The sequence below is a fragment of the Microtus pennsylvanicus genome, chromosome 19 (assembly GCF_037038515.1).
Source record: "Microtus pennsylvanicus isolate mMicPen1 chromosome 19, mMicPen1.hap1, whole genome shotgun sequence".
NCBI lineage: Eukaryota > Metazoa > Chordata > Mammalia > Rodentia > Cricetidae > Microtus > Microtus pennsylvanicus.
The window spans coordinates 23,997,707-24,016,036 of record NC_134597.1 but is presented as its reverse complement, the minus strand read 5'-3'; the positions used below and the strand labels follow the sequence as shown (position 1 = coordinate 24,016,036).

Below are 18,330 nucleotides of genomic sequence, written 5' to 3'. Positions count from 1 at the left end.
ATGAAGCACAGAATGTGTTCCAAGTTTACCAAAAATATCATTGTGACAAACATAACTCATTTGGAGTAAACACTGAGGCAAAATGAAAAGATGATTTGACATAAAATGTATCCATTCATCCACTCTAAGTCCAAATATTACTGGACAACAGCTGTGAACTGTTCTCGTGACAGGTGCTGGGCCAGAGACACTGTCTCTGGGGCTTACAGTCCAGCTCTGCCCTGCACAGTACAGTAGTTCCTGGCCACCCCTGAAATGTGGCTGGGCCAAACTGGGATCCCTAAAAAGAATGTAAAATTACTAGTTCTATTAACATAGATGGTAATGTTAAGATGATATGGATTAAATAAAAATATTAACATCATGCCTTGTTTTTCATGTGGCTGCTATAAAACTTAAGTTCATAGCTCATATTTCTATCAGACAGTGCTGGGTTAATCTAACAGCTAACTTCTATGGATCTCATGATCTATTCAAATGAAATGACCGCGTCAAGAGCATCTGATCAGTGCTTGATAAATGCTAGACATTCTGTCAAAGAGCCTTTGCAGCTGTACTGAGTAACTCACTCCTTCCCACAGATTTAACTCACATACCAGAACCCGTTTTGTTTTTAATAAATCACAGGAATTTGTCAGGGCAATGCCACAGGAACCAAGCATTAATTTTTATCAGATAGCATAAGCACAGGCTCCTCGACTTGGACAAAATGAGATTGGGTTTTAGTCTAAAGTCTCTGAATCCTCAATCAAGTTTTCAGCTAATCACCCCCAGGTTTGGGTTACCTGGTTCCAGAATTCTCCCTAGAAATCATGGGAGCAGGATTTCACAGTGAGCTCAGCAGTAAAGGTGCTCGCCCCCAAGCCTGAAGACTCCTCGGATAGACATGGAGGAGAGAACTCACTCCTGAAAGCTGAACTCTCATCTCACACACGCATGCATGCATGTACACACTCACAAAATGTAAGAACTTTTAATACATACAAAGGCAAATGTAGAAGTAAAAAAATGGAAAATGAACCTACATGCCAAGGTGATCTATCAACCAGAAGAGACACATGCCTGTGAGACCATGGACCTGGATTTCCTGGATCAACCAATTACTCTAACTTAGAGTCAACAGGAGCCATGGTGACTAGGGAAGTGTTTGAATTTGTAGCAGAAACCAAGTAGCTATCTGAGATTATACAACTGATGATTAGGTCATTCCCAATGCTCTGATTATAACAAAAAATATTGGAATAAAGTTTCTTCTACGTGTTCATATGAAAATATATGAATATTTCTAGAAATAGAACTTTTGGGTCATAGGAACACATGTTTCAAATGTTTATACAGAAAACTATTGTAGAGCCATGTTGTTCCTCCAATAGCTAAACTGGACCAATTTATACTCCTAAATATGTGTATGAAAGTGTATATTTTGTTCTTTCTTTGAGACAAAGGTCTTAGGTAGCCCAGGATTACCTCAAGTTCTCTACAAACCAAGGATGATTTGAGCTCCTGATCTTCCTACCTCTGCTTCCAGACTGCTGGCACTACAGGTATGGGTCACCATGCCCGATTTTTGCAGTCTAGGGGATGAAACTCAGGACTTGGGAGGCGAGATAGGCAGATCTTTGTGAATTCAAGGCCAGCCTGGTTTACAGCGTAGTTCCAAGACAGAGTTGTTACAGAGAAACCCTGTCTCAAAAAATTAAATAAAAAGAAGTTGTTCCCTATCAGAAAAGGGTATATTTTAAAAATAAAATTTGTACTGAAATGTTACATACAGAAAGTACAGATATAAGGCCACAGTGTGAGCAATTCTGTATTTTTAAAGCAGGGGAATCTGTAGGTGTAAGTACTGCCAACTCCCAGAAGCTTTCTTCCCCTCTTAACCACAACAGCCTTCAACTCGCTTCATCACTTCTAGAAGTAATTTTTTTTTTAGATTGTGTGATGTATATGCATGTATAGGCATCATGAGCACACCTGTGCCCGTGGAGGCCAGGAGGAACTGCCACGCCGGTGCTGGGAATCAAACCTGGGTCCTCAGCAAGAGCAACAAATGCTTTTAATCTCTAAGCCATCTGTCCAACCCCAATAATTTTTCTCTCAATCATAAAACTAGCAGTCTCTTTATAGCCTTATTATATGTTATCTTGCCTAGGTAGCATCCCCAAATACTATTTGAAGTGTCTAACAAAACGATGTAGTACATATTTTTTTGGGTTCTTATGTACCATTGTTCTAAGCCGTCCCTCATGTTATATTGTGAAGATGGTGCACAGTCTGCTCATTTCCATTGTTAAACAGCATTTCTGTGTGCGTATACAGCACAACTTACTTATTCTGTTTAGTTCTATGAATGGACACTTAGATGATTTCAACCTATGGCTCATAATATTGATATAAACATTTCCATACATGTTTTCAGGTGTACAGGGAGTCATATTGCTGTTGGCTATAAATCCAGAAATGGAATTTCTGAGTCTTACAGGAAATCTTTATTAGATAAGGCTAAACAATGTCAATGGTTAGAACCGTTTCCACCGCCACCAGCAGCATACGAGACGCTCTCAGCCCCACCCGCCTACCAATACTCGGCCGTCACTGCCGTCGTTTGAATAATTCCTGTCAGTCTACAAACCCATCTCATGCTGTACTCACATTTCTCTCATTGCTTATCAAGTTGAGTGTTTTTCTTTCTTTCTTTCTTTTTGAAGATAGGGTTTCTCTGTGTAGCTGTCCTGGATGTCCTGGAACTAGCTCTGTAGAACAAGCATGTCTCGAACTCACAGAGATCTCTGCATCTGCCTCCCAAGTGCTAAAATTAAAGGCATGTGCCTCCATGCCCAACCAAGTTGAGTACTCTTTATGTTAACTGGCCATTTGGAATTTTCTTTTCAGTAAATGCCTATTTCAGACTTTTACACATTCTTCTAGTGAGATGTCTTTTGTTTGGTTGGTTTTTTTGAGACAGAATTTCTCTGTGTACCCCTGGCTGTCCTGGAACTCACTCTGTAGACCAGAATGGCCTCCGACTGAGAGATCTGCCTGCCTCTGCCTCCCAGATGCTAGAATTAAAGACACGTGCCACCATCACCCAGCTGAGATGTCTTTTTTAAAAATTAACTTATATAAAGATGCTCAGTTTTCACCTATATATTTCAATATTATTAAAACTTCATATTTTAGTAAGATTTGTTTTTGCTTGGGTATATATGTGTGGTGAGTATGCATTTGTGCATGTGTACATGTGTGTATGAGCACAGGCACGTGTGCATGGAGGCCCAGGGCTGATCTGGGAGTCATCTTGTTGACTGAGGAAAGGTCTCTCAATTTAACTTTGATATAGCTTAGACTAACTAGTCAGCTTGCTGCTGGGCCCCCATGTCTCAGCCTTCCCAGGACTGGAATTATAGGCAGGCTGCTATGCCCCTGGCACTTCCATGGATTGTGACAGATCCAAACTGGTCCTCAGGCATGTACAGCAAGCACTTGATTCATTAAGCCATCTTCTTAGTCCCCTCAATAAGACTTATAGTTTGTTTTGTTTTGGTTTTTTTCTTTTCTTTTTTTCTTTTGGTTTTTGGAGACAGGATTCTCTGTGTAGTTTTGGCTGTCCTGGAACTCACTCTGTAGACCAGGCTGTCCTTGAACTCACATAGATCTGCCTGCCTTTGCCTTCCAAATGCTGGGATTACCATGTGCTGCCACCACCCAGCCTGACTTGTACATTTTAAAACAAAACAAAAAAAAATTGTGAGATCTTTAATGCTACTTCCAACTTGCTTAATGTTATAGAATGTAATACATATGTATACTCACATATTTACACAAATCCTCTATATTATTAGAAATCTTTGCAATTATACTTAGCTTCATGGACAAGTTTCACTGGCGTTTCCACAACACTACTACGTATATTCAAATCTTCCTCGTTTGGGATTTTTCACATTACCAGAATTATCTATCTCTAAAACTAATTTTCCCAACATGAGTATATGGCATAAATTTTCGGATCTCTTATTTATTTTGACCTCCCCCCAAACAGAATCTATCTGCAAAATAATTTCCCCTGAGAACATTAAATGCAATCATCTTTGGCAGTCATGATGCAGGTTAGAAACTCAGGGTCAGTCTTGAGTCTTGCTGAGCAAACAATTCGCTATCACTCTGTGAGGGTACCGCTCATGATGAGAGTTTCCTAACGTTCCACAGGGTTTCCTCAAGACCAGGTATAATTGTACACATTTTTAATCTAGCAATCTTTGTGAGTTGATGCCATCAAGTCTCAGTCAAGCCAGGGCCACTTAGTAAGAACCCTGTCTTAAATATAAAAAATAAACACTATTTAAAAAAAAAAGATAAACCAGGCATAGTGGCTCATGCCTTTAATTACAGCACCCAGAAGGCAGAGACAGATGATCTATGAATTCAGAGCTAGCCTGGTCTGTAAAGTGAGTTCCAGGCAGCAAGGGATTAGATAGAAGGTAGGTAGATAGGTAGGTAGGTAGGTAGGTAGGTAGGTAGGTAGGTAGGTAGATAGGTAGATAGATAGATGATAGACAGATAGATAAATTGTGTCTTGAAAAAAAACACGAAATGTTGAAATGGCCATGAGCCAGTGATGGGGGTGCACATCTTTAATCCTAGTACTCAAGAGGCAGAGGCAGGCAGATCTCTGTGAGTTCAAGGCCAAGCTGGTCTAGACAGTAAATTACAAGTGAGCTAGTACTACATAGTGAGACCTTGCCCCCCCCCCAAATTAAAATAAATGAAATTAGTCTCTGATATCTACCATATATCAAGAACGCTTGGTTTTGGACTACATTATATTCAGTGTTGGTTTTCATTCGATATAATTCCATTTTTTAAGGCAGCCTCATGTAGCCCAGGCTATTCTGGAACTTACTACATAGCTGATGTTGACCTGAACTCCAGATCCTCCTGCCTTTACCTTCCACATTCTAAGATACCAGTGTGTGATACCATACCTAGTTTTCTTTTTCCCCGAGACAGGGTTCCTCTATGTAACAGTCCTAGCTGGCCTGAACTCACAGATATCCGCCTGCCTCTGCCTCCACGCCTCGTTTTTAATTAGTTTTCTTTTTCCCCGAGACAGGGTTCCTCTATGTAACAGTCCTAGCTGGCCTGAACTCACAGATATCCGCCTGCCTCTGCCTCCATGCCTCGTTTTTAATTAGTTTTCTTTTTCCCCGAGACAGGGTTCCTCTAGGTAACAGTCCTAGCTGGCCTGAACTCACAGATATCCGCCTGCCTCTGCCTCCATGCCTCGTTTTTAATTAGTTTTGCAGTTTTGAGAACTGAATTCATGCAGGCAAGTGCTCTACCATTAGACTCCACCCCCCACCATCTGCTTGTTTTTAATTACCCTGAAATTCCTCAAAATTCCTAAAAAACTAGCAGCTAACATTAACTAAACATTCCTAGACATAATTAAAAACTTTGCAAACATTCTCTCTGTAAAAAGGTACTATTATCACCATTCTAGCTTTACAAATTAAGGAAACTGAGGCAAATAAAGAAATAAATAAGCAATGATTTGCCCAGGGTCACACAGTTGGCAAATGGCAGAGCCTGGATTCAGAAACAGATATCTGACTCCAAACTTCCTTTTTCTTTTATTTTCAATACAATTATGACGTAACATCATCTATCAATTTTTTTCATCTTCAATGGTATTGGAGAACTGAAGACGGTAAGTGGATGCTTTCAGTTTACTACAAAACCAAGTCTGATCCTGAAAATTATCCTTCAACAGTGCTCCTATTTGGCCCTTTCCAGCTCCTTACTGCCAGTATGCAAAAAATCTTTGAGAGTACCATGCCTGAGTCTGCATAAACACCATATTCAAGCTACCTGCTGCCTGCGGTTCTACCCTTCCCTTGCAAAATCCCACTCAGATTTAAGCAACTTTTCTTAAAAAAAAAAAAATCAAATGACACTATTCTGTCGTCCTCTTCTCCATTTGCTGGTAAGAACCTCTTTGGTGTGCCCCATGCCATACCACCTTATTAGGACACTTCTCACAAATAATTTCATCGCAATTACTCTGCAATTGTCTGTCTACCTGGTTCTCTAAGATCTGCATTATCAGTCTAGGAAGTACAGTAACTGCTACACAGGAAACAATCCAGAAATACCAAATGAAAGGATGAATGATGAACAGAGAGTTAAACCTAAGAAAGCTGATGGAACACTCAGAGATCATGGAAAAGGACAGAGCACTGAATTCCCACCTTTAATGGGTGGAAATCAGAAACTAGGGGACAAAATGGACAAAGAGTAAGAAGAAAACATCTAGGATCATCTAGTATTATGACCCAAAGGAAGAGAAAATGCACGTGGCCAATGGCATCAAACACTCAAACTGGTCAAAGGGGAGAAGACAGACAAGGCCACTGCTTCAAGGAGGCTTGTGGTGATCTTTATACCCCCAATGCTAAGCCTGCCCCTCTTTTCAGAATTAACTATCACCAACTTTCTCAGCCATTTTGAACTTAGGACTCACAAACATCCAGTGGTATAAAACTTACCTGTGCAGTGTTTTTCCCTAGGATTTTTTTTTAATGGAGGCTATGTAAAAAACAAAAAACCTACCATGCAGAAATAACCAAGGGCTTTTCTGGTCATCTTATATTTTTATAAAATTTTAGACAATTTTTAAAGATGTTTTAAGTGTGCTTGAGTGTCTGCCTGCAAGCGCGTGCAGCACACGAGGACCTGACACTGGCAGAGCCAAAGGGGAGCATGAGATCCTCTGCATTGGTGCATATGCTCGGGAGCCACCACGAGGGTGCTGGCAACTGACCGGATCTTCTGCGGGAGCACAAGTGCTCTGACCTCTGAGCCACCTCCCCAGCCTCACACAACTGTTTTTTCATTAAACTCTATATCCTAATTATTTTTCTTTTGGGATGGTGAACGGTGGTTGACTATCACTGAACTTCTTATCTTGATCTATTTAGTACTGGTTTTAGTTTTTTTCATGCTCTAGGGTTTGGCTGCTAAAAATATGGTATACACTAGATAGAGAAATGTCTATAGCGGCTGTAGAATTTTCCCTTACGTAATTTTTTGTTGCCGTTTATTATTTGAGAAAGGGTCTCCCTGTGTAATCCTGGCTGGTCTGGAATTTGCTATGTAGACCAAGCTGGCTTGGAACTCACTAATCTGTCTCCCTTAAAGGTGTACTGCAACTACACCCAGCTTAGGTTTTTAACTGAATCTCTTCGATTAAAATGAGATTAAATGAATTGCAAGTAATTTAATAAGGTTTAAATTACAACATCAAGCATGCTTGTCTGATAATTTGCTATAGCTAAAAAAAAAAAAAACAACAGTAAACTAGAGTTTTCAATCCTCTTCTGAGCAATTTCTCAGTACCGTCTAGAGCTGATGGGAAAGTGGGAAGTAGAAACAATGAGATCTTTCTAACAGAAGAGCTGCCCAGTCAAAGCACCACAGCTTTAAAGTTGATACATTTTGTCAGTTACATACAAAAAGTCTGCATAAAAGGTCAACATTTAAACTTTCTTTTCCCACACCCTTGCCAACATGGGTAGTTTTATCTTAATCTTCCATCTAATAAGTAAAAATATTATTTTAATTATTATGTTTATTTCACAGTAGTGAACTAAATGAGGTTTATATTTACTGGCAAATATTTTTTAATATTTTATGTATTATTTATTTATAAATTGTATGTGTTGTGTGTGTATGCATATACATTGTGCCACAGCACGGGTGTGGAAGTAAGAGCACAACTAATGGGAGTAATTTCTTCCTTTCTACTGTGTGGGGCTTGGCAGCAAGCACTTTTACCTCCTGAGCCATTTTGGGCTCCTCAACTAGCATTTCTTTATGTATTGACTATTTATATGCACATTTACTTATTTTTCTAGTAAATACAGATTACTTGTTTCTAGGATCTCTTTATATTCATATTAAAGACCTGTTACAAATGCTTTCCACAGCTTTTTATTTACAATATTTAATACAAAGGGTTTTTTTTCATTTAGACTATCACATCATCTTTTATTTCTTCCTTAGAATCACATCCTACACTTGAAGACTATATGGACCAGTGGTATTCGTAAAGTAATCTGCTCTAACAACGAGGGCACATTAAGAGAGTCTAACTTTCCCCAAACTTGTCATTACAAATCCAACAGTGGTCAGTATAAAATATAAGTTTAAAACTGAGGCCTATACTCCTTTATTTCAATGTTGACTGCTAGACAACTTAAAGAAAACAGTTTTGAATTTAGAAAATCCATTCAAAATTCCCTTTAACCCACAGGAAGCACAGACCTCTTGCTAGTTATCACCCACCTCTCAAGAACCTGTTAGGGATCCTTATGATGGGACAGGACTGAATGAAGCGTCTCCTAACTGGGTCCCATCGTATTTTCTTCTTACCTGTCACCACAATTATCAGCAGTAAGTCAGACACATACAACACATGGCAAATAATACATAGTTACTGTATTATAAAGACAGAAAAACAGGAAACAAAACAATACTTGAATACAGAAGGAAAGTGACTTAAGTATCATTTAACTCTGGAGTTAAAATGCAACAATACATAAGCAGCGATGAAAGTCGTCCACTCTTATTCCCCACACAATACAATCATGCACACCTCCTTAGAGCTGCTTCAATAGCATGAACCCTCAAATAATCACCAATGCCATCTTGTGGCAAAAATTTACCAGGAGTTTTAGAAACGATTAGAAAGAAGTCTTTTAAAGCCAATGAAGCCAAAAGGAGCTCTACCCAAAAGCATCAGGCACAACACAGGCTCCTCTGCTCAAGACTTGGTACCTTTCTTTACTAGTTAGGAAGCAATGGATACTGGCTTTTATTAAGAAAGCCGCTGTTCTCATTAAAATTAAAATTAGATGATAATTTGCTATCTGGGACCTCCATGCGACACAGGCAGGAGGAGTACATGTGCCTTCCTAGGAAGGAAATTAGCTCCACACTAGCCCCAATTAAAACTTGTTTTCTTGCAAAAATAGAAGAAAAACATAATGCACTTATAAAACTGTTCACGGGGCAATTTTCTCTCTTCACAAAGTTTTGAGACTCCCCATTAAAATAGCTCCTGTCAAAAACAAATTTACCATTGTTTGTATAACACACAAAGTTTATGTGCGCTTCCACATACATTATGTCACACAGTTCCCTCAACATCCAGAACTGGCTCAGCACTCGCGTCATCAGGCACCTGCTATGCCTGAATCCCTGTGTTAGCACCTAGAGCTGCAAAAGAAGGATATGACTCATTCTACCTGGAAGAACTCATGTCAGGTAAGCAAAGAATTTGTAGAAACAACAGTCACATCACAGTGAAGTAAGTGGAACAAGGGCTAGAAAATCCCTCACAGATCTGATCACCGTCACAGTGTTAGGAAGGAAGCGGAAGGAAAAGTGACTGATGGAAGGTGAGGAGCCGACCTGAACATCCTGTCTTTCCACTACATCACACCTACCCTGGCTCCAATCCCCTAGAAAGAAAAATGAGTGTTGTTTTAAGTGATTGGAAATATATTCAGGTGCTCATCAGCAGGTCTAGCTTGATAATTCAAACACTGACATGGAGAAACACAAATTCTCTTTAATGCATGACCTTCACAATACTGTGGAGAAAGAGACATAGGGAAATTATATTCTTGCAAAGGGGTTTTACTTTTAATACTCTAAAATCTTTTAGGTCTGTGTTAACCAAATGTTGGTCTCTAGTTCACTTCTAGGTTAAGGTGAAAATTCCAGCCCAATATAAAATGATAAACATATGAACAAAAAGCTAATATGTTCTCTTCAGAGCTCTATCCTTTTTTATTGCTAAATAATCTTTATTTCTTAAGAGGATGATGATAGAAATTTTTATTTGGTCTTATTTCTAAAATGTCTCTGCCTAAAAAAATGGAAAATTTGCAGGCCTACATTTACTCTAATATATATATATACACACACACACACACACACATATTTTTAAATATACAGACCATGACATCAAAACCCTGGAGAACCACCGCTTTGAATCAACAATGATATACATTGATGATCATGTGTCCAACACAGGAAGCCATATTGCCAAAGGGTAACAACATATTAAGCAACTTCCCTTACTCTCATGTATGTTCCAATTAGAAAGACAAGACAGACACACAAAACAATTGAATAGCAATACAAGACAGAATATAACAGTGGTTAGCTTAAATTTGACATTTCATGTATCAAAAGCGTTAAAGTGTACATACCCTTTGACCCAGCTATTCCACTTGTAGGACTATTCCTAAAGAAACAATCATAGATGCACGGAAAGATGTATGGACAAAGATATTAACTATGGCAATATTAATAACAGTAAAAAAATTAGAAACCTTTCAATGTCCAACAATAGCGATATGGTTAAGTATGTTAGCTAAACATACTTAAATATGCTCATATGGTACATACCACTTAAAAGCTTATATAAGACTATTAACATTAACATTCACATTATATTGTAAACAATCCAGTTACAAAGCGTAGTATAGTATATAATTTTAGTAAATAAAGAATATGTTCATGAAAAATATAAAAAATATATACAACAAGATTTAATCATGATTATCTTTGGATGGAATTTATGAGTGATTTTGGTTTTTCCCCTTTGTACTCTTTATTTTCCAAGCTTTCTCACTGAGTACACATTACTTTTAGACTGGAAAAAAATATATTACTTTAATTTTTAAAAATATAACTTAAAAAATATTGGAAAGAAACACACCAAACTGTTAACAGTGTAGCTATGACAGAGGTTGGGGTAATTACTCCTTCTACATTAGCCAAAAATTATATGGCATATAATTTATATGAAATAATATAGTCATATGAAAATTTTTTTAGATTTTTTAAATAGGTCTCACTGTACAGCCTTGGCTGGTCTGAAACTCACTCACAGAGATCCGCTGCCTCTTTCTTACTTGTGTTAAAGGTGTGCTCCACCACACCTGCTGCCATGTGAAATATAAAACTACTTTAGAATAATACTGAAATGACACTAAAAGTGAGTGACTCAGAGCTGTAACCAAAGACATTTGGAGGGCTGGGAGTGTAGCTCAGCACAGAGTACACTTGACCAGCATGCACAAGACCCTGGGCTTGACCCTAGGCCCCACCCCATTTTGTTTTATTAGAACCTCTGTTAAACATCTTTGGCATGTTTCTCTCACAGCAACCAACATATTGTTTCTGTTCCAGGAGAAGCTAATGCTAACTCCATGGAAGTCATTCAGTCGAAGTGGGTGCTGGCTTCAGGGCTCATGTGCTCTTAGTTACCCAAAGAGCAGACAGGGTGGGGGTGCACCGTAGCATAACAGTAACAACATAACAGTAACGCGCACATGCACTTTTGTTATTTTAAGAAAATAGGCACTTTTAAATTTCATATAAATTCCTGACCTACACCTCCATTCATTAAAGTTTACACAAACATTAAGCTGTTGATGGTGAAAATTAAACTCCTCATCTCCATTAGTGTTTATTTTAAAAGGAATCTTCACAAAGAAAGATAATGATGTCCTCAATGATTAAATCAATATTTTTATCTGCTAGCTTAAATGTGTTTTATAATATTTACTTCACCATAGACACTGACTAAAAATAAAGGCTTAGAAAGACACAGCTAACTCACTGTCTACCCAAATCATAAATAATGTCATCTTTTTATAAATTTACAATAGAAGTTGGATGTGGTGGCGCATGCCTTTAATCCTAGCACTTGGGAGACAGAGGCAGGAGTGAGTTCAAGGCCAGCCTGGTCCATAGAGTGAGTTCCAGGATAGCCAGGACCACATGGAGAAATCCTGTCTTGAAAAACAAAACAAAACAAACAAAAACACTACAATAGAAAGAAAATTTTAAAAATGCCCTAAGAGATTGAAACTATGAGGAATCAATGAGAGATGAAAAGAAGAAAGAAAAAATTTAGGGAACAGACCAAGACCAGTCCCAGAGACCCAAGAAAAGGAGTGGCTGAGTGGTGGCTTTATTGGTTTAAACAAGTGAACTAAGGCCAGCAGAAAGAGCAGACGGTCTGTAAACTGACCACATAGCTGGCTGGTGATGCACAGAAGTTAAATTACAGATCAACGCCTCCCAGCTATGTCTCCCAGACAGAAATGGAGGCAATGAGTAAGAATGTGCTCCCCAGGTAGGAACAACTGAGCAGTTGGATGGGGACAGCAACTGTGTGGTCCCGGCATCCTAGCAGATGAGGAGGCAGCTGCACTAGAGAACGGTAGACAGCAGGTGGACTCGGCCTCATCATTCAGCCTCTCTCATCCCCACCACAATCACTGCACCGACAGTCACAGGAAGGCTGGCAAAGACTCTCAAAGCAGGATGAACCAGCACAAAACCAAGGCCCAAACATGAGAAAAGTCAGAGGATTAAAGTTAAGATACCAAAGAGAAGTTATCTCTACCGAAATTTGAAGTACTGGGTTTTTGTTGTTGTTGTTGCTTAAAGAAATGAACCAATGAATCTTAGGCTTCATATGGAAATGGAAGGAGCTCAGAACACCACAACAATCTGGAAAAGAAACTGGAAGACGGACACATTCTATTCCCAAACTTACTACAACAGTACAGCATTCAAAGCAGCAGGTACTGGTATAAGGAAGAACACTTATAAATAAAGGGTTTCCAGTGAGAACTCAGAGTAGGGAGGTATGGTGGGACATGCCTGTTATCCCAGCACTCAAGGGCAGAACCAGAAGGCTGACCAAGGCTTTGAGGCTAGCCTGGTCTACATGAAAGTTGCAGAGCAGCCAGGACTACATAGTCAGACACTGTCTCAACAAACTAAAAATAATAGGTAAATAAAAGTGAGAATTTAAAGATAAACCCAAACATCTATGATCCATTAATTTTTGAGAAGTCACATGTTAATTGATTAAGCCTTAAGGGTAACAAGAATTATCTTTTAAACACATGTTCCCAGGACAAACATATATACTTTTGTCAAGAATTATTTGGGGGGGCGGGTATAGTTTTATATTTTGAGATGGGATTATCACTCTGTAACCAGGTAGACTTTAAGTTGTTTAGGATTCTCCTTTCTCTGCTTCCTGAGGGCTGGGATCATAGGCATGCACCCCAGTTCTACCTTTAAACCTAGAATTCTATACTTGTCTCTTATTCATGTATGAAGGGGGCATTTTTAGAAGTATAAGGATGCACACAAAAAATTGCTCCCTTAGAAGTCTGGTAATAGAAATACTCAAAATTATACATATAAACAGAAAATAATAATGGGCATAAGAAAAAAAGTAATAAGCAACAAAGCCTTAAGTGTCGATGAGCACGGGCTGGCCGGGAAATAATACACAACCCAAGCCTTACTAACATTTAGAACTACAATCAGCTTGAGCTAGAGTAAGACTGTCTCAAAAATACACACATAAAAAGTCAGGCATGGTGAAGCATGCCTTAAATTCCAGTCCTCAACAGGCAGATCTCTGAGTTTGAGGCTAGCCTGGTCCACTTAGTGAGTACTAGGCCAGCCAAGGTTACATAGTCACCCCTCATCTCAAATAACAAAAGAAACAAAGAAAGAAAACACACATACACACACACACACACACACACACACACACACACACACACGACCAGGTATACCTTTTACCAAGTCCTTGATTTTGGTTTCTCTCCAAACTGATGGGGGGTAGGGGTGGGGAGGATTGTTCAATGTTTAAGCACCCTTCATGTTACCTTCAGTTACCAACACCCACATGATAGAACTTCAACTGAGAAAACGCTTTTATAAGATCCAGCTGTAGACAAGCCTATAAGGCATTTTTGTAGTTATTGATGTGACAGTGGTCCATTTGTGTCTGTGTGTGTGTGAGACAGACAGAGAGAGGGAGGGAGGAAGGGAGGGAGGGAGGGAGGGAGAGAGGGAGAGGAGAGAGAGAGAGAGAGAGAGAGAGAGAGAGAGAGAGAGAGAGAGAGAGAGAGAGAGAGATGCCTCTAATCCCAGCACTCAGGAGGCAGAGGCAAGCAGATCTCAGTGAGTTTGAGGCTAGCCTAGTCTACAGAGTGAATTTCAGGACTGCTGAGGCTACACAGAGAAACCCTATCTCAAAACAAACAAAAAAGCAAGAAAGCAGACTGAGCAAGCTCTGTATCAGCTCCTTCTCCAGGTTCCTTCTCTTCTTGAGCTCCTGCCATGACTGCATTTGATGATGGACTGTGCTATGGAAATGTGAAATAACCCTTTCCTCCCCAAGTGGCTTTTGGTCATAGTGTTTCATCACATCAACAGAAAATCTAACAAAGACAGCAGATAAACTAACTATACACATAAAAATAAATAAATCTTTAAAAAAAATTTTTTTATAAACTATGTATCTCTGGGCAGTGGTGGCCCATGCGTTTAAGCTCCAGCACTTGGAAGGCAGAAGCAGGGGAATCTCTGAGTTTAAGTCCAGCCTGGTCTACAGAGTAAGTTCCAGGACAGCCAGGAATAAGTGTAAACTCTGTCTCAAAAAACAAAACAAAATAAAAACTGTATATCATACATCAGAACAGAGACAATTTAAAAAGTAGTAGCATTGAATACTGGTGAGCATACATAGAAACTAGGTCATGTAAACACTCCCAGGTGTAGTCACGCACGCCTTTAATCCCAGCACTTTGGGCAGAGGCAGGCTGATCTCTGTGAGTTAGAGGCCAGCCTGGTCTGCAGAGCTGTGGTGAACAGGCTGTGGTGGTATGAACAATGGCCCCCATAGCATGCCTGGTTCCCAGTTGAAGAACTGTTAGGGAGGATTAGGAGGTGTGGGGGGAGATGTGTCACTGGCTTTGAGGTTTCAAAAGCCCACACCAGGCCCATCCAGCTCCAGCATCTTTCTCTCACCCCCTGCTGCCTGTGGAGCAGGATGTAAAGCTCTCAGCTCCAGGGCCATTCCTTCCTGCATGCTGCCATGCTCCCCAGCATGATAATAATGGACTAACCTCTGAAAGTGTAAGAGAGCCCTCAGTTAAATGCTTTCTTTTACAAGAACTGCCTAGGTCTTGATCATGGTCTTTTCACAGTAACAGAACAGTGACTAAAGACACTGGCATTCTCCCTTATTGCCTCCTGCCTACCATGAGTAAACAGCCAACCCCAAATGCTTCCACAACAATATCCACGTTAGTATGGCCCCAGAAACCCTGGAACTAAGAACTGCAAACAGAAACCTCTCAAGTCCTAAGTTATCTCAATCAAGATAACCTTTCTCCTTTAAGTTGTTTCTCTTGGGTGCTCATCACAGCAATGAAAAATTAACACACACCAAGAAAGCTGCTTCCAGAAAAAGTAGGGCTGTTGCCATGATTGAACCTGACCGTTTGGTTCCAAAGCCTTTGTATCTGGTTTGCTGTAAGCTGGCTAAATGGGTGTTTCGGTGGGGGGCAGAAGATGAGGGGTCAAGAGTGGGTAGCGTAGAGACTGTGCTCCAGGAACTTCAAACCAGTAGAAATGAAGACTCTTGAAATTGGACTAGGGGCCATTTGTGTATCGCTATGGCAAAGAATTTATCTATATTTTGTCCATGGCTTAAGGGTAGTAGACTAAATCTAGTAGAAGAATTTTCAGGACAGCCCAGCCTTCAGGCTATGATAGCATGGGCATTGCTGACTGCTTTTAACTGGGTTTGCAGTGAGCACTGGGGATAAAAGTTGAGCAAAATAGAAAAAAAAAATTCGACAAATAGAAAAATTTGCAGTTTCACCAGAAAAAAGAAGCATGTGTAAGTTGAAACCAATGAAGCTGTGGCTGCTGAAGATACTAGCCCCTCTAAAAGGCTGTTCATCTTGCAACAGGGCAACAGGGAAAATGCCTTAAGGGCATCTCAGCATTGGCTGGGGCCACACTAGGGATCCACCTGTGACTGGCTCGATAGCATACTTAGAGAAAAGAGCTCTAGAACTCTCTGCCCCACACCAGGGTGCCTAGGCAAGTGTTTCTCTGGGGTCAGCAGCCCAGTACAGTGAAGAGGCCACAGGAGCAATTACATAAGTGGGACTGACTGACTACTCCTCAAAGTACTGGCAGACCTTGGAGTCATCACAGGACACTGTATATATTTTTTTTAATTTTTAGAAGGACAGCCAAAGATTGATGTTTGGGTGACAGCAAGATTCCTGGCATGTAGTTAGTTCCACAACTTCTGTTTCTCCAAATGCCTCGACAAGACATTCACTCACCACTTTCCTCTTGTTTTTGTTTTTTTAAGATTTTATTATTTCAAATTATGTGTAGGTGTGTGTACCTGTATGTGGATATGTGCATGTCAGTATAGGTGTGCCTGCAGAGGCCAGAGACATTGCAACCCTTGGGGCTGGCATTATAGGTAGATGTGAGTTGTCACCTGATATAGGTGCTGGGTCCTCTGGATGTGCTAGTAACTACTGAGTCATCTCTTCAGCCCCTCACATAAGACTTTGAACTTGGGTTTGTTAGCAATGCTGAAAACAGTAGAACTATGGGGACTCTTGGAGATGTGCTAAATGCATTTTGCATTATGAAATAGACATGAACCTGGAGGTAGGGGGCTAGTGGTTGAAATGACAAGTTTAAAATGTATCTGATGACAAGCTGACATGGGGGGTGGTGCTTGGATTTGTGATGCTTAATCTTTTTTTTGTTTGTTTGGTTTTTGGTTTTTCAAGACAGAGTTTCTCTGTGGCTTTGGAGCCTGTCCTGGAACTAGCTCTTGTAGACCAGGCTGGTCTCAAACTCACAGAGATCCCCTGCCTCTGCCTCCTGAGTGCAAAATACTCATATATACAAAATAATAAATCTAAAAAAGCAATGGAGAGAGAGAGAGCACTAGCCAGTAAGGCACACCTCTGAGGGTTTCTGTGAACACACTCCCAGAGATAACTAAGCAGGTAGGAAGACCTGCCCTGAATGGGGGTGGCAAAAGGAGTGATAAATGTCTAAAATTTGATACCAATGTATCATTCTAGCCATGGCAAAAGTAGAGAAACAAAAGACAAATTAATAATCACCAGTATTTTGTCAAGGGAAGTATCTATATCTAGAGGATACCATTGGGGAGCACTGCTCTTATCTGGGCTGTAATAATCACATAAATCTACACATATAACAACACTATCCAGAACTCAACACACACGATGAAACTGATGAAATCTGAGGACAATGGACTGGGGAAGACAATAGTAACACAATATCCTCGTTCTAGGAAAATGGGTGGAGGATATGTGGATCTTTACATATTATTTGTTTATTTGGTTTGGTTTTGAGACAAGGCCTCACTGTGCAGCCCTGGGTCAGACTGGCTATGAACCCACAGAAACCCAGCTGTCTGTTTCCCAAGTGCTGGCAGTCACCACCCCACTGCTGCATGTTTCCTTCCTTCCTTCCTTCCTTCCTTCCGTCCTTCCTTCCTTCCTGTCTTCCTTCCTTCCTGTCTTCCTTCCTTCCTGTCTTCCTTCCTTCCTTCCTTCCTGTCTTCCTGTCTTCCTTCCTTCCTTTCTTCCTTCCTTCCTTTCGTCCTTCCTTCCTTCCTACCTTCCTTCCTTCCTTCCTTCCTGTCTTCCTTCCTTCCTGTCTTCCTTTCTTCCTTCCTTCCTCCCTTTCTTTCTTTCTTTCTTTCTTTCTTTCTTTCTTTCTTTCTTTCTTTCTTTCGTTTGTTTGAGACAGGGCTTCTCTAACAGCCTTGACTGTCTTGGAACTCACTCTGTTCCTCAGGCTGGCCTCAAACTCACAGAGGTCTGCCTGCCTCTTGAGTACTGGCATTAAAGGTGTGTGCCACCAATGCCCAGCTGCATTTTATTTCTTAAAATTTCATGTGAACAAGCATTATCTCTAAGTAAAAATTATAAAAAAACAAACTAAAAAATTATAATGTAGGGAATACTTTTTAAATGATACATCTAAAATGTAAATAGAACCGGGCTAAAGAATCCTGATGCTTTCTGGGTGTCCAAGATGTTGAAGAAGAGTGTGAAATTCCATGTTTCCCTGGATTTCCCCAAAGAGCTGTGATCAACTGTAAAGACAACAGAGGAATCAAAAAAATCTGTACATCATCTCTGTGAAGGGACTCAAGGGACACTCTGTAATTTGACAAGAGTCATATAGAAATGATGGCTGCTGCTTCACTGAAGATAATGCAGAGGTCATAGTGGACAAAGGGACGGTGAAAGGTTCCACCCTCACAGCTCAGCCACAAAAGTGCGCAGACTTGTGGCCCAGGGCTTCGACCAATGCAGGCAGCACTGCGTGGGTCTCCAGTATATTTGTAAAATACAA

General features: G+C 40.1%; 1 protein-coding gene across 2 annotated transcripts in view; it reads right to left on the bottom strand.

The window, feature by feature from the left end:
• Klhdc10 (kelch domain containing 10) overlaps positions 1–18,330 on the bottom strand; it is a 52,941-nt gene that overhangs the window by 20,387 nt on the left and 14,224 nt on the right. Inside the window, exon 2 of one of the 2 annotated variants that reach the window (XM_075953360.1) lies at positions 8,344–8,430. The exons of the other annotated variant lie outside the window; for it this stretch is intronic. Within the exon in view, the coding sequence (XP_075809475.1) occupies positions 8,344–8,430 (87 nt within the window). The remainder of the gene's footprint in view (positions 1–8,343; positions 8,431–18,330) is intronic. 2 annotated transcript variants of the gene reach the window in all.